Source organism: Leucoraja erinacea, chromosome 1 (genome assembly GCF_028641065.1).
Source record: "Leucoraja erinacea ecotype New England chromosome 1, Leri_hhj_1, whole genome shotgun sequence".
Lineage (NCBI taxonomy): Eukaryota > Metazoa > Chordata > Chondrichthyes > Rajiformes > Rajidae > Leucoraja > Leucoraja erinaceus.
Window position 1 is genome coordinate 158,503,595 of NC_073377.1, and position 15,736 is coordinate 158,519,330.

The 15,736-nt window shown below is 41.5% G+C and overlaps 1 protein-coding gene across 1 annotated transcript in view; it reads right to left on the reverse strand.

Annotated features, from left to right (window-relative positions):
- LOC129703884 (uncharacterized) overlaps positions 1–15,736 on the reverse strand; it is a 314,315-nt gene that overhangs the window by 125,456 nt on the left and 173,123 nt on the right. Inside the window, exons 10-11 of the mRNA XM_055646562.1 lie at positions 9,565–9,743; positions 2,116–2,195 (exon numbers count right to left, since the gene is read on the reverse strand). Of these exons, the coding sequence (XP_055502537.1) occupies positions 2,116–2,195; positions 9,565–9,743 (259 nt within the window). The remainder of the gene's footprint in view (positions 1–2,115; positions 2,196–9,564; positions 9,744–15,736) is intronic.

The following is a 15,736-nucleotide window of genomic DNA, read 5'->3' on the forward strand; positions in this document are numbered from 1 at the left end:
ACATAATCCCTTATCGTTACTCCTCATAAAATAAAGATCAAAGTTCAATCTGGTAAGTTCTCGTTTGATCTTACTATTAATGATTCTAGAGGAAATGATTAATTTAGTATAAATAGAGTCTTGATAGTTAGCAGACATGGTGGACCCAAGATTCGGTTTGTGTGTTGTATGGCTCAAAGACTCTAGGCATTTGTATCACTGAATGGTGCAAAGGAAGGAGGTAAGATGGTAAGCATGGGAAGGGGAATGGTCTTCTTGGAAAAGTGAACCAAAAATTCAGAGAGTAAATGTGACGGTTAAACACAAAAAGGGGAGTGTAATGTGTGCCTGGTGGTGACAGCTCATCAAATCCGACAGAAAATAGTCAATCCTTTGAATGCCGAAGACAATGATACACAAATAAGATATGAGAGAGTACTGAAACAGGACCGTTCCATATATACCACAAAGAAACAGGTTTCCCATTTCTATACCTTTGATTTAGAGAATGTGAGTTGAGTTGAACTATAACTTTTTCAATCTGAGAATAAGTTTAATTAGGTGAAAAAAAAAGAAATAAAAAGTTCTTGATTTAGCTTATTACCGTCACGTGTACCAAAGTATGAGATGGGTGTGCAGAGGGAATTCAATCTCCATTGTGAAAAATGAGTCAGAAGAGATCAGGAAACTAGAAATTGGCAAAATGATGGAGGGCATTAGAACTGTCATGAATGCACATGGGAAAGATCTACACAAGGGGAGATTGAGTCAAGATTAACATAAATAAGTTCTGTGGGACATGAACAGGCTGAAACAATGAGTCGACCAGGCTAGCGACTACCAGGGAGAAAATTACCTGACGTTTAATAGGGGGGGTGAAACGTTTTCTGAGACATGGTATTCAGCTTCTCTGAGAGCAGTTCATCAAACAGTTTAAGATGAACCGACGTAGATAGGGTCTGAAGAAGGGTCTCGACCCAAAACGCCACTCATTCCTTCTCTCCAGAGAGTCTGCCTGTGCCATTGAGTTACTCCAGCATTTTGTGTATATCTTAGACGTAGAGAGGGTCTGTTCCAGAAGGAATGATCCAGGTGGCTCTTTCCACTCAGTTCAACATTTAGGAATGCTGGCATTGCTGGAGATGCCAAGATCCCCAGAGAAAAAAATCAAACAAATTACTTAAGTCCCACAACCTATTTCACTCATCAAGAACACATTCCATCCCTATCCCTGAAGCACCCTATCTACAAACAATGCCAGTCCTGATCCCCAATGGAGCAAATAATGTTAGATCCAATCTCCTAACCAGATAACATATAAGGGCAGTCCCAAAACCCACTGCAAATAAACAATGCTGGTATTATTGCCCAGTCGTTCAATCAAACAGTTAAGTTTCCAAAACCCGATCCTTGAAAACAATGCCAGATCCAGTCCTCCCCGTTAACCAAATGGTGCCAAGTCCAAACCATCATAACTAACTTCAAACAAGCAAAGCAAGTCCTAGTCCCTGATTTCACTTAGGCAGTTTACAACCCAGTGGTATGAATGTTGATTTTGCTAACTTCAAGTAACCCCTTCATCCTCTCTCTCTCTCTCTCTCTCTCTCTCCCCGTCCCAACCCCACCCAAGTTGTTGTACCAGTTTCAAGGTTGTCTTGTTGAGTGTCATTGTCTGTAACTCGTTTTCACCTAGGTCACAGCTAACAATGGCCTGTTCCCTTTATCATCGTAACTCTTTTGCATATCTTTCATTCATTTGTTCTATATTTCTCTATATCACCGCCCATACCTCTTATTTCCCTTTCCCCTGCCTCTCAGTCTAAAGAAGGGTCTCGACCCGAAACATCATCTATTCCTTTTCTCTGGAGATGCCTTCTGACCGGCTGAGTTACTCCAGCATTTTGTGTCTGATTTCTACTGTCATGTGGTATCCTGATGTTATTGGTCAGATTCCAATTCCTTGAGTTGATACTGAAAATAATTAAAATAATTACACAAAATAATTGTCTTGCTTTGAGATGGAATGTCTTGGTGTAATGTCATCAAATGTGAACAAATAGTTTGACATTATCATTCTCAAAATAAACCAATCAATTTTAACAATGTGATGCGTTAAGGCCACAGAAAGTAAATTACCTCTGACTCTGTGTGTTTTCCACTGCAACATTTCTCTGTGCACTTGTTCCAAATTCCTCTTCCGAGTCTGTTTCCTGAAACTAATTAGCAGCATGAAAATTAAGTTATATTATGAAATCAGAAACTTGAATTCAATAATTAATAACTATAATAACTGTAATATTCACAACTGTTTTTAATGCAGCACTGTTTTTCTGTTTTTTAAAATTTAAGTATGGTTGATCGTCAGTGTCAATTAATGATTGTAATGTTAGGAACTGGATCAATAGAAGGAACAAACTTATTGGATGCTGTGCAGGATGTTTCCTTTTGTGTGGAAATCGCAAACTAGCGTGTATGGTTTCATAACATGGGGTTGCCTATTTAAGAGGTGAGGAAGACTAAACTCAAGGTTGTGATTGATAAATGTCCAGTTTATAAAGCAGTCGAGGGTTATGAGGAACACACAAGAAAATGGAATTGATGCTAAAATCACCAATGATCTTAAGTGAATGGCAGGTCAAGCCGGATGGCCCATGCAACTTGCTTCTAATTTTCCCGTGGGAAGTATAAGATGATAATAGAAAATTGTCTGTTTCAGAACATTTCGAACATAGCTTGATGTTCATTTCTCATAAATAACATAGCCAAACCTCAATAAATGATGCAGAGTTTTTATTATGTTTTGAGCTCATAAACAGTTTTGCAAAAGTATCCAGAATAACTATGCATAAAAGCTGGGAAACTACATATTCCTATTGAGGTAATGGTGTGACTCAAAAGAGGAGCGACAATTAAAATGGAAAGAAAATAAGATTTGAAGGTAACTAACTATTCATGAAACATTAAAGTCATGTTGGAAAGATAGAGAATTAGGCCTTTCCAAATGTATTGGAATTTTATTCAGTTACTTTTATATTAGGAATGATTAAAGTGGGAATGTCTCGTAGATTAATAAATAGGTGGAGAAGTATACACCTGTCCAGGACAGTTCATTGATAAATATAGTGTGAGATTGATTAGAAATAAAATCTGGACACTGGCTTCTATTAGCCAAGCAGACACCCAAGCAAAAATTCCCGATTCAATATTTCCTTTACAATCCCACACATCACAACTTAGATAATATATCACGTTCTTATCCCATATATGCCTTCTCCAGGGCAGCTCCCAGGCTCTGGAACTCCCTCCCCCAACTGATCCGCAATTCCATGCCCCTCACCATCTTCCAGTCCCGCATCAAGACCCATCTCTTCACCTCTGCCTATCCTTAGCCCCACATCCCCCTCCCTTTTCATCTGTGCATTAATTGCCTCATATTGTGTTTTGAATTGAATTCTGTCTTTACTTTGTGTACTAGTCATGTCTCTACTATTTATTTCATTCCCCTTACATGTTTTTCCTCTACCTGCTAAATTTTTGTAAGGTGTCCTTGAGACTCTTGAAAGGCGCCCATAAATAAAATTTATTATTATTATTATTATTATTATATTGTTGCATGCACACAATCCAGCACCAATATGTTTAAGACAGGCATTGGCAGCATGCATGGACTTGCATCCTATTCCTATGCAAATATTATAGTACAGTAGCCAAGGATGTTAATGGTACACCATACAGAACACAAAGCGCCTAAGACTTCTTCACAATATTTTATAAACCACCATAAGGTCGCCCCTTAGCCTCCTTTGCTCAGGGCAAAAAGCCTATCCAGCCTCTCCTTATAACTCAAGGCCTCCGGTCCCGGCAATATCCTTGTTAACCGTTTCCAAATCCTCTCCAGCTTAATCACATCCATCCTCTGGTACAGCTAACAGGTCTACACACAAAAGTCTTGGTGCGCTCTCACCAACATCTTGTGAAGCTGGAACATAACATTCTAACTCTTCCACTTAATGCCCCAAGTGACAAAGGCAAGCATGCTTTCTACTTTTTTCAACACCCTGTCTATTCAATTTGTCACTTTCAGGGGATTATATATTTTCATCCCAAAGTCTCTTGGTTCTACAACAATCCCCAGAGTCCTGCCATTCATTGTGCATGTCCTATCCTGGTTCAACTTCCCAAAGTGCATCACTTCCACTAATCTGAGTTAAATTACATCTGCCAGTCCTTTGCCTACTTTTCTAGTTGGCCTAGAGTCTGTTGTAATTTCAGACAATCTTCTTCACTTCCATCACACCACCAATTTTAGTGCCATCTGTAAGTTTACTAATCATGCCCCCTACATTCACATGAAAATTGTTAAGATAAATGACAATCAAAAGATGACCCCGCACTGATCCCCGCAGCACCCTTTTGGTTTTAGGCCTCTAATCTGAAAAGCAACCCTCCATTAGTACACTATGGCTCCTTCCACCAATCCAATTGTATATCCAATTGGCCAGCTCACTCTGGATCCCATGTGATCTTACCATCTGGACTAGTCTACCATGAGGACATGAGGCAAAAAAGTGTCACTCTTGATGAAGTGTTACAGTAACCATTTGCACCTGATGCCTAATGGGCCTGTCCTACTTAGGCGATTTTTTGGGCGACTACAGGCAACTGCCGTAAAATTTTCAACATGTTGAAAAATTTTCGGCGACAGTGGCGACAATTTTTGCTGTCGTAGGTTGTTGTAGGTTGTCATAGGTGTTGTCTTAGATTGTCGTAGGTGCTGTCATAGGTTGGTGCCAGGTATCGTATGCGAATTCCATTAATACTAGTCCCTGGCAGTCGCCTAAAGAGTCGCCTAAGTGGGACAGGCCCTTAAGAGCTTAGTGGAATCAAGCGTAGATTAGCATGTGCCCTTCTAACATTTCTGAATAGCCAGTATTTTTCAGATTTTAAATATCCAACAATGTATTTGACTCTGGATGTTCCTGACTGGACCATTTGATGGCCGTGAATGCAGAGTTAATGTGATTGTCCCTTTAAACAGTTTCTTAGCTATCAGTGTGATTAAAGGCTGTTTCAGTAAATGAACAATGTCTGATACTTTTCACACCAATGCTATTTAATTTCTTGCTAATATCAAATTTCAGGAATAGCTCCACCTGCTTTGTCATTTTGGAGTGCTTCAAAGCAGCAAAATGTCTTCAGAAACATGAAGATCTTGCTAAAAAATAAGAGGGGAATATTACCAACCGGCAAAAAGTGCACTGCATCCCTCTACTCTATGTGAACGTGATTTTCAAGAAATACAACTCATTTTTCACAGATGTGTAAATGTTTATGTCCATTGGGAATAATTTCAGAAAAACATATATGCGGCTGTATTCACTCAGTTCAAATATGATCAAGAGCAGCTCCATATATTTACATAAAAGTTGGTATCTCAGAAAACTGTCTCAATTGTAAGTTTGCCCAAGCCTTGAAAAAAAAACCTTCTTAGCTGATACAAACCCTTTGGTAGATTCATGTTACAATGGTTCTGTAACCAGACTTGTGTGAGACACTGATTTTCTAGGTCTATGAAGATATTCCTGGTTGGGATCATCTAGAAGGAATGATGGGACTTTGAGGTTAGTCATCAGAGAGTAGAATGCTTTGTGTGAGCCCGGTAAATGTGTGCAGGTAACACAAAACCAACCTGTGAATGTGCAATAATTGATCAATGAACAATGGGTGCAGAATATCTGAATTGACAGAATACTAAATTGTTAAGATAAATACATATTTAAGAACTATTTCATACTGAAAATTCTTTATATATAAATGGTGGCAGATTATTTCCCAATATCATAATTATTTTGAGTTTATTGTCATGTGCATAAACACAGTGACATAATGGTACGATGAAAACTTTGCTTGCAGCAGCATCAGTCACATACTCTGAGAAATATAAAAAACATAAATTGTACATAAATTCTACAAAAAAGGAAAAGAATAATACTGTGCAAAAAGCAAGAGTGTGAAGAAAAGAGAAAACAAGTCCATGATAGTTCAAGAGGTGGTCCATAGTTTTCCATGGCTGAGATAGGATTGGGGTTGTGCAGATAGCAGTACCTGAATTTAGTGGTGAGACTTTAGGCTCCTGCCCAATGGTAACAGCAGGATAATGGCAAAGCTTGGATGGTGGGATTCCTTAATGATAAATGCAACCTTCCTGAGGCAGTGTCTTATGTAGATGCTTTCAATGGTGGGGCGGGCTGTTCCCACAAAGGTCCGGGATGACCGTCTACAGCCCCTTGCATTCTTGTGCATTGGAATTGCCATATCAGGCCATGATGCAACTAGTCAGGATTTCTTCTACAGTGCATCTGTATAAGTTTGTTAGAGTCTATGGTGACATGCCAAATTTCTTTAAACTTCTAAGAAGGTTGAGGCACTCGTGCATCTTTTTCATGGTTGCATTTATGTGCTGGGCCCAAAACAAGACATGATCACCAACCCACCATTGAAAACTGGCACGTAATCTCCTGACTTCCCCTTTCTGATGTTAACAATTAATTCCTTTGTTTTGTTATCATTGTGTTTGAGGCTGCATTTGTGACACCACTCAAACGTGTATTTTCTTTCACCCCTGTAGGATGACTCATCACCACCCCTTGATTTGACCAACAACAGCGGAGTCATTGACAAACATATAGATAGCATCAGAGCTGTGTTTAGCCAAACAGTCTTGGATGTGGAAGGAGCAGAGCAAGGAACTACTCATGCAGCTCTGAAGTGCATCTATGTGATGACCAGTGAGCATGAGATGTCTGCATTAATTGAGATTTACCAATGAAGAAATTTAGGATCCACCTGCAACAGGAGGTCTTGGAGTTTGGTGATGAATTCGGAGGGAATGATTGTGAAGAATATAGAACTGTAGTTGATAAACATCAGCCTGACTTATCTGTTCCGAAAATGCAGATGGTCTAGAGCAGAGTGGAGAGGAAGTGAGAGCATCTGCTGTTGACCTGTTGTGGCGATAGGTAAATCAAAACATTTCCAGATAATTTCTAAGGCAGGAGTTGATTGTGCTATAACCATCCTCTCGAAGTACTTAATTAGGGTGGATCTAAGTGCTGCTGGATGTTAGTCATTGGGGAAAATCACCATGCTCTTCTTGCCCTTTTGAAGAAGGCAGGTACCACAGACGACAGAGTGCGAGGTTGAAGATGTCCTTGAATATTTCAGACAGTTCACTTGCACAGGTCTTCAGCACTCGCTGTCTGGGCCGCACACTTAGCATGGATTCACTCTCTTGAAGGACTGGCCTCTGAGATGGAGATCACATGGTTGTGGTGGCACATGGGAGCTCGTGTAAGGGAGGGCTCATGTAAGTGTGTCATTGCTCACTCTTTTATGGTGTGCGTAAAGTCAATGAGCTCATCTAGAAGATTTTTGTCGTTGCCACTTATGTAACCCGGTTTTGATTTGTAGAAAGCCACAGCAGGCAAGCATTGCCACAACATAGAAACATAGAAATTAGGTGCATGAGTAGGCCATTCGGCCCTTCGAGCCTGCACCGCCATTCAATATGATCATTGCTGATCATCCAACTCAGTATCCTGTACCTGCCTTCTCTCCATACCCCCTGATCCCTTTAGCCACAAGGGCCAAAACATCTGCCTGTGACTGAAATTTGTCAGAAATTGTGGCTTCACCCTCACGATGGCCTTCAGGAGATCATACCTAAACTTCTTGTATGACTCTGGATCGCCTGTCCTAAATACCACAGATTACAAATCTCCTGTTTTATGTAGGGTTGGGAGAGACTTGGAATGTTTTTGTAAGTTCTCAATTATCACACATTTTTTGTGAAGTCATCAACAGCTTGTCATATTCATTGATCTCCTGACAAATCTGTGAACATGGCTCAGTCCATTGCTTCAAAGCAGTTCCATAACCACTCCTCTGCCTCCCCTGACCAGCACTTCGTATTTATTTTCACTACTGCTGTGTTTTTCAATCACTGTCCGCAAGCAGGAAGAAGCAAAGCCAAGTGGTCAGACTTTCAAAAGTGTGGATGATGGCTGAAGCAGATGGTGGTATAGCAGTTGTCAAATGCATTGGGTCATCTAGTGTAGAAGATGATGGTATTTCAGCAGATACTTCTTCAAGCTAGCCTGGGTGAATTCCCCAGCGATGATGAGGAAAGCTTTGGGATACACCCGTTTGTGCTTGTTGATTGTGGCGCTCAGTTCCTTTGACTTAAGGGCCTGTCCCACCAGCGTGCGATTGCATGCATCTAGCGTGACCAAATGGAAGCGGAGTTCGCACTAAGTTCGCGGTAAGTACACGCAAAGTTCGCGCGTGACGTAATTTACGTCAAACTCGCCAATCAGCTGGACAGGAGGCGGGCCGACTGAATATGAATGTCGCACGGTGACGGGCAGTGACGTCATCGCACAACGGCACGCCGGTCGGTGACGTCATTGCGCAATGCCACGCGCTAGGCTACGCCGTCAAGACGCTGCGTACAACGTCAAGACGCTGCGTATGCGCCGTCGAGATGCTGCGTAAGTCCTCAATGCGCCGACAGGCCGTTGGCGCATGGAATTTTCGAACAGTACAAGATTTTTGGAGCCCCGCACGATGTCGGGACCAGCCCCGCACAACTCCATACGCCTCTGCCGTTCGAAGTGGGACCAGCCCCGTGCGGCTGTACACCTCAAGCGACCACGTTTGGTCGCGCTAGACACATGCTATCACATGCTGGTGGGACAGGCCCTTTAACGTCTACCTGAGGTGGGATGCGACTGCAGTCAGGATGATGGTGGAGAACACTCTCAGTCAGTGGAACCATTGACACAAAACCACCATATGTTATAGGTCGGGGGAGCAGAAACAGGACAAGACTGCCACGTCCAAGCACATGTCGAGTTTATCACAAGCAGTTGTCACTGCCTCTTCTGTTCCCTGACAATGCCATTGTCCATGTGGTGCATGGGAAATCCCTTGGGCTAGAGCGCCGTATCTGGAGAGTTGGGGATGAGCCATATCTCCGTGAAACATGTCTCTGACCGGAATGACGGAATTTCTCAATTAATGTAAAATCTCACACATATCTGCATATTTTACAAATACGTTGTTAAATCTATAAATGTTGCCCAAGATACTGTAAATTAATGACACCAGAAATGAAAAACATGCAGAGTGGTCAGTCAATATAATAGCAGCTGAGATGTATTAGCAAATGAATTGAAGCTAAAATAACTTCACATTTCTGGTTACCAGAAAGAATACTGTTTGCAGCATACTTTTAAAAAATCTGCTCATAAAGGCTAGATAGGCTCGGTTGCATTTCCCTTTCTCTATGTGAGCTGCTGTCAGTCATGTTCTGGAATGGGTATGTGTCCGATAATGATGATAATTTTATGCAGTTGAGCAGATTAGAGAATTCTGACAACAGCTAAAGTACTCCAGTTTTTACAGAATAAAATAAATAATCAAATACTTTTCTCATATTCACACAATTTCTTATGTGAAATGACCCAAGGTAACTGCATAGCTATTTTTAATGAATACAGAAAGATATTGCTCTTTTACTCATACCCTCAAGACTCTGGCATTACTTTTCCTCAATACGTTGCTGAGAGCTTTTTGTACATTGCTTTGTGGTACCAACTTCCGTCTACTCAAGATCATCGATTGTAACAGTGTTTTTTGAAACTCGACAACATGTCCCGAGGATTCTACTGATATGTGACCTCTCCAATCACGGTAAATTTTTCCTGGCGAAAAGAAAAACATTTATTTAATTTGCACAAAATTAAAAGTAGCATTTTGGTTCCAATCTATTATTTTAATCTTTGCATTGCTTAAATTGTTAAGTCTATATTTTGCATTACTATAATAATAATAATACATTTTATTTATGGGCGCCTTTCAAGAGTCTCAAGGACACCTTACAAAAATTTAGCAAGTAGAGGAAAAAAACATGTAAGCGGAATGGAATAAATAGTAGAGACATGACTAGTACACAAATTAAAGACAGAATTCAATTCAAAACACAATATGAGGCAATTAATGCACAGATGAAAAGGGAGGGGGACGTGGGGCTAAGGATAGGCAGAGGTGAAGAGATGGGTCTTGAGGCGGAACTGGAAGATGGTGAGGGACACGGAATTGCAGATCAGTTGGGGGAGGGAGTTCCAGAGTCTGGGAGCTGCCCTGGAGAAGGCTCTGTCCCCAAAACTGCGGAGGTTGGACTTGTGGATGGAGAGGAGACCGGCTGATGTGGATCTGAGGGACCGTGAGGGTTGGTAGGGGGAAAGAAGGTCAGTGAGATATGGGGGAGCCAGATGGTGGAGGGCTTTGTAGGTGAGGACCAGGATTTTGTAGGTGATCCGGTGGGAGATGGGAAGCCAGTGAAGTTGTTTGAGGACTGGAATTATGTGATGCCAGGATTTGGTGTGGGTGATGAGTCAGGCGGCTGCGTTCTGGACCAGTTGGAGTCGGTTGATGTAGGTGGAGCTGATGCCAAGGAGAAGTGAGTTGCAGTCGTCCAGTCGGGAGGAGATGAAGGCATGGATGAGTCTTTCAGCAGCGGGAGGTGTGAGAGAGGGTCTGATTTTGGCGATGTTGCCAATACATTACTGTCTTTTAGGTACACACAAAGCCAAACTGATATTAGCTGAAAATAAACCGGGGCGACACAGTGGTGCAACGGGTGGAGATTTTGCTTTACAACACGACAGACTCAGGATCAATCTGTCTACAGGTGCTGTCTCTACGGAGTTTGTACGTTCTTCCTGTGATGGCATGGATTTTCTCTGGGTACCCCAGTTTCTTCCCACATTCCAAAAATGTTGTGATTCTGCCGTTGGAATAACCAAAGTCTCACCGTGATTAAGGTCCAAAGACTTTATTAACCTTACAGCATAGGCAACTTCATACTAGCACGTTACTCTAAAAGTGTGAGAACAAGGCAGGGAAGATTTCTGTTAAACTAGTGGGCATAGCTACAAAGTATGACTTATAACATGAGTGACACTGATCTACATCCTACCTCTTAAAGAATTAAACATCTGTACCAAACCATTAACTAAGTAAGATATGCATAGTAATTGATAATAAACAGGAGGAAAGTCAAACATAGCCCGGGTACTTCACAACCGGCTTCCAAACACGACCAGCATATGTGCGATAAAGACAATCTTTGTTTTTTCCCACTTGGGACAGAATGGGTGGCTTCACAGGTGAGGGAGTCTGAACCAGCATGAAACAGGAGACTGTGGCGCAGGCAAAGTCGCCACTGGCAAAGCAGCCGTTGCAGGCGTGGGTTGTTGTGCTGTTGTAGGTGGATTAATGCCGCTGGACACAGACGGAAGTACACTTGTACGGTCTGAATACGGAGGTGGAACTGGCTCGCTCACAGGCAGGATATGTTGTCTGTTACGCCTGTAGGTGCTGCCATCGGCACTGACCAGATATGAGAGCAGTGTAGGTTCATGAGATTGATCCCTGGGATGGCAGGACTGTCATATGAGGAAAGATTGAAAAAACTAGGCTTGTATTCACTGGAGTTTAGAAAGATGAGGGGGCATCTTATAGAAACATTTTAAATTATAAAAGGACTGGACAAGCTAGATGCAGGAAAAATGTTCCCAATGTTGAGTGAGTCCAGAACCAGGAGCCAAACTTAGAATAAAGGGGAGGCCATTTAAGACTGAGGTGAGGAAACACTTTTTCACCCAGAGAGTTGTGAATTTGTGGAATTCCCTGCCACAGAGGGCAGTGGAGGCCAAGTCACTGGATGGATTTAAGAGAGAGTTAGATAGAGCTCTAGGGGCTAGTGGAATCAAGGGATATGGAGAGAAGGCAGGCACGGGTTATTGATTGGGGACGATCACCCATGATCACAATGATCACAAAGCTGGCTCGAAGGGCCGAATGGCCTCCTCCTGCACCTATTTTCTATGTTTCTATGAGCATGGTTCAGAAGCAGTTCCAGAAATTACACCAATACGGTCATGGCCTTTGTCAGTCTGCAAATGAACCACTTTGGTCAATGGTGGCAGTGGCCTACTTGTTTTGTCATACCATTGTTTTTGAATGTCACGCTTTTGTTGTAGCCTGGACTGGACTACCGATGGTTGAACACCGAGGGATCAATGCCTGATCCGCCACAGGCGCCGTGGCTCAGGTCTGCCTCGACAATAAACGTTGAGCAGGTGAACCCAAAATGGGGTTACGGGAGATGTTGCGTACTTTGAGTAGATCCAGGAACACATCGGAATTAGCTCTGTACGAACGTTCCATGAGCTGGTTGGCACTCTTGGCAGCCCGCTCAGCTAGTCCATTCGACTGTGGATATTCAGGGCTGCTGGTAATGTGGCAAAAATTCCAGCATGCAGCAAATTCCTTGAAGTGTTGGCTGGTAAATTGACTGCCGTTATCAAATAACAGTATACCCAGAGATCCGTGAGAAGTGGGGCTGCTAAGAACATCAGTCAAACCATCCTGAATATGAATCAACGAGTACCAGGTACTGCTTGCCATGCCACTCAAATATGTCAGTTGCCACTGCAGACCACGGGAGCTTGAGGTCAGATTTGTTTCCCATGGCTTCAGTTTTCAGAAGGAATAGGTTTAAGAGATGAATTAAGGAAAGTTATATTACAATAGATCTCTGATCGGAAAAATAATAATATTCTAAGACACCTGGAAAAATTATTAAGCCAATTTATTTTTCATGTGAAGTACCAAATTGTTTCAACTTAATTTCTGATGATTTAAAATTGTGAAAAGATTGAATCATGGAGAGTGTATTTAAGTAATCAAATTCAAATATTGAATTGGTAGAGATACTCTTGTCAAAATAATAGTAGGCAACCAACATTCACTTTTTTTACACACAAATGATACAGCAATTTCAGGAGAGGCAATTTCAGAGAGTGCAAGTATACTCAAAAATATCGTTTTATTTGTATTTGTTCCTGACATGTGACAGTAGAGTTGTGATCCTCAACTAACCAAGTCAAGCACATCAGTAGGTTTGCAGTCACATATAGGCTCAATTGAACAAGGATGGCAGATATCCTTCCCTGAAGGGCAGTCATGAACAGATGGGGTTTTAAGATGTAACAATGACATCAAGTTAACATTAATTGAACTAGCCTAACAAAAATCAATTTTATTTATTGAATTTAAATTCCCCAACTGCCACACAAGAATTCAGAAGTCCAGAACTCTAGACAGTAGTAGAAACATAGAAACATAGAAATTAGGTGCAGGAGTAGGCCATTCGGCCCTTTGAGCCTGCACCGCCATTCAATATGATCATGGCTGATCATCCAACTCAGACTAGTGTTACCATTGCACCATTAGCTGAGGTGCATCGCACTGCTGCTTCATGAAAACATCTTGCAGTTTGACATGAGATTCCTGTACTTGCAAGGTAGATAGAAGCTAAATTTGTTGTCCATTTCAGTCAAAGTACTTCTTTTAGTGTCATAGTAATGTTGACTGTCACCAAACAATCTCTCTGGCATGAGAAACATCTCATTCGAAGTGTGGAATCTCATTCCTTCAGCTTCTAATTGTTGTGGGAAACCATTTAACTTTTCTTAATGTACCATTTATTTTGTTTCTCTCTCTCTTAATCCAATCTTTCACTCTTTAAGTTTGTTTCTTTAATAATCATTCAACTGGATCAATTAAAGAGATATCAGGTTGTCTTCCCGGGCACGGTGCTGTGCTATTCTCACTCACAACGCACACCAACTTTCAGCACAAGATTTAATGAAAATTAAATGGACGTGGGCTGTGGTCATTGGTGACATGCTGCACTACATTCTACGCCGCTGTTGCACAGATATTTATTGCTCAACAGTTTGAAATGAACCTTCCAGCATTGGTATCAAAATAGGCTTGTTATGGGCCTGTCCCACAGCGGTGACCAGAACAAGGTACGACTCTTTGGGCGACTACTCACGACCATGTCACCAGGATGTCGCCTGTATGGTCGTGAGTAGTCTCCTCAGTCGCCCAAAGAGTCGTAGCGTCTTTCTGGTCGCTGCTAGATTTTCAACATGTTGAAAATTTCCGGCGACCTGCAACAACCTGGCAGTTGCTGAAAAAGTCATGTAAGTGGGACAGGCCCATTACATGCACTTGGACATTCTTTGTCTAGACAAGTTATAGGAGTGCATTCAGGGTGGAATTGTTTAAATCAGTGTAAAAGATCAGAAAGTTTTAAATATATTTTAAATGCAACACAAAACTACTTACTTTGTTATCTTCCATGTCAGTTTAAGATTTAATTTGTCAAGATCAGAAATAGGCCACACCCCTGACTCAAAATTAGAAGATTGTCCCCAAATTCACTGGTTAAGAAAAACTCTTCAATTGAGCTCAGTTCAACCCTTCAAGTACATAGATGCAATTACGATGCGATAGAACTTTATTTATCCCAGGAGGGAAATTGATCTGCCAACAGTCATAAAAACACAAAATACACGAAACATGCAATTAAAGTGACGAGTGGAAAGGATTGGTTATGCGCAAAGATTGGGGAGGAGGGAGTCAGTCTCAGTCTACCCCAAGAAGAAGAGGGAGGAGTAGTACAGTTTCATAGCCACAGGGAGGAAGGCATTCTGTCCTGCATCATTTTGATGATGCATCAATTGTAACCTATTTTGAAAGATGAAAGGCAAAAAAAACAGGTGATGGAAACCTGAAATCAAATTGTTTCCAGTTGTTGAATTCAATGTTGAGTCCTGAGAGCCATAATGCTCCATGTCTCAAACTCAAACAGTGTAAGAGACTAAAGATCGAGGTCCGAATGGGAATGGCAAGGAAATTTAAAGTGGCCATTAACTGAGAGCTCAGGGCTGCTTCTGCAGACTGAATGCGGGTGTTCCATAAATCAAAACACAACTTGTGTTTGTTTCCAATGTTGAGTAGAACACCTAGCGAGCAATAGATACAAAACAATAAATAGTTCAAGGTACATGTATTGTTTCTTCACATGGAATTGAATTCTTTGGATTCTTGGATGGTAGAAATGGAAGAGGTAAAATGATAAATATTGCATCTCCTTTTATTCAATTAATATATGTAATTTACTGAAAAACTATTGAAAGTTTTAGAATAAATTTTAAAGTGTCAGCCAAGAAATTGATTCGGGGAGATAACATTTACACCTTCATTGACGTGTAGGTCATGCATACCAGCCGTATGCACGTTTTGCAATATTTGAGTCCGTACACAGTAAATGTCCCAGCCAAAAGGAAATGGGACCAGCTCGTCCTGGTTTAAGTCACCCTAGCACTTGTCTTTCCCTTTTAAATATCATATAATAATTATGACATCTGAATGCAACAGGCACTTTCAAACTTATTGATAAGGGTGGAGGGTGTATGGACCACGCTGCCAGAGGAGGTAGTTGAAGTTGGGACTATCCCAACGCTGAAGACAACTGTTAGACAGGTACATATATATAGGACACGTTTGGAGGGATATGGACCAAACGCAGGCAGGTGGCCAAGTTGGCCAGTGTGGGCAATTTGGGTCGAAGGGCCTGTTTCTAAACGGTATCACACTATGACTTTATGATAAACAGATCACAAGCTCCTGACTTTTGATCTTGTTTTATTATGACTGAAAAACAAAGGTCGAATCAAGAACCAAATGTGATATATAGGTCCTACTGCTATAACAATGTTATCACCACTTCACATGTTTTCACATGTTGCCTTTTTACATTCTGGCAGCACTGATA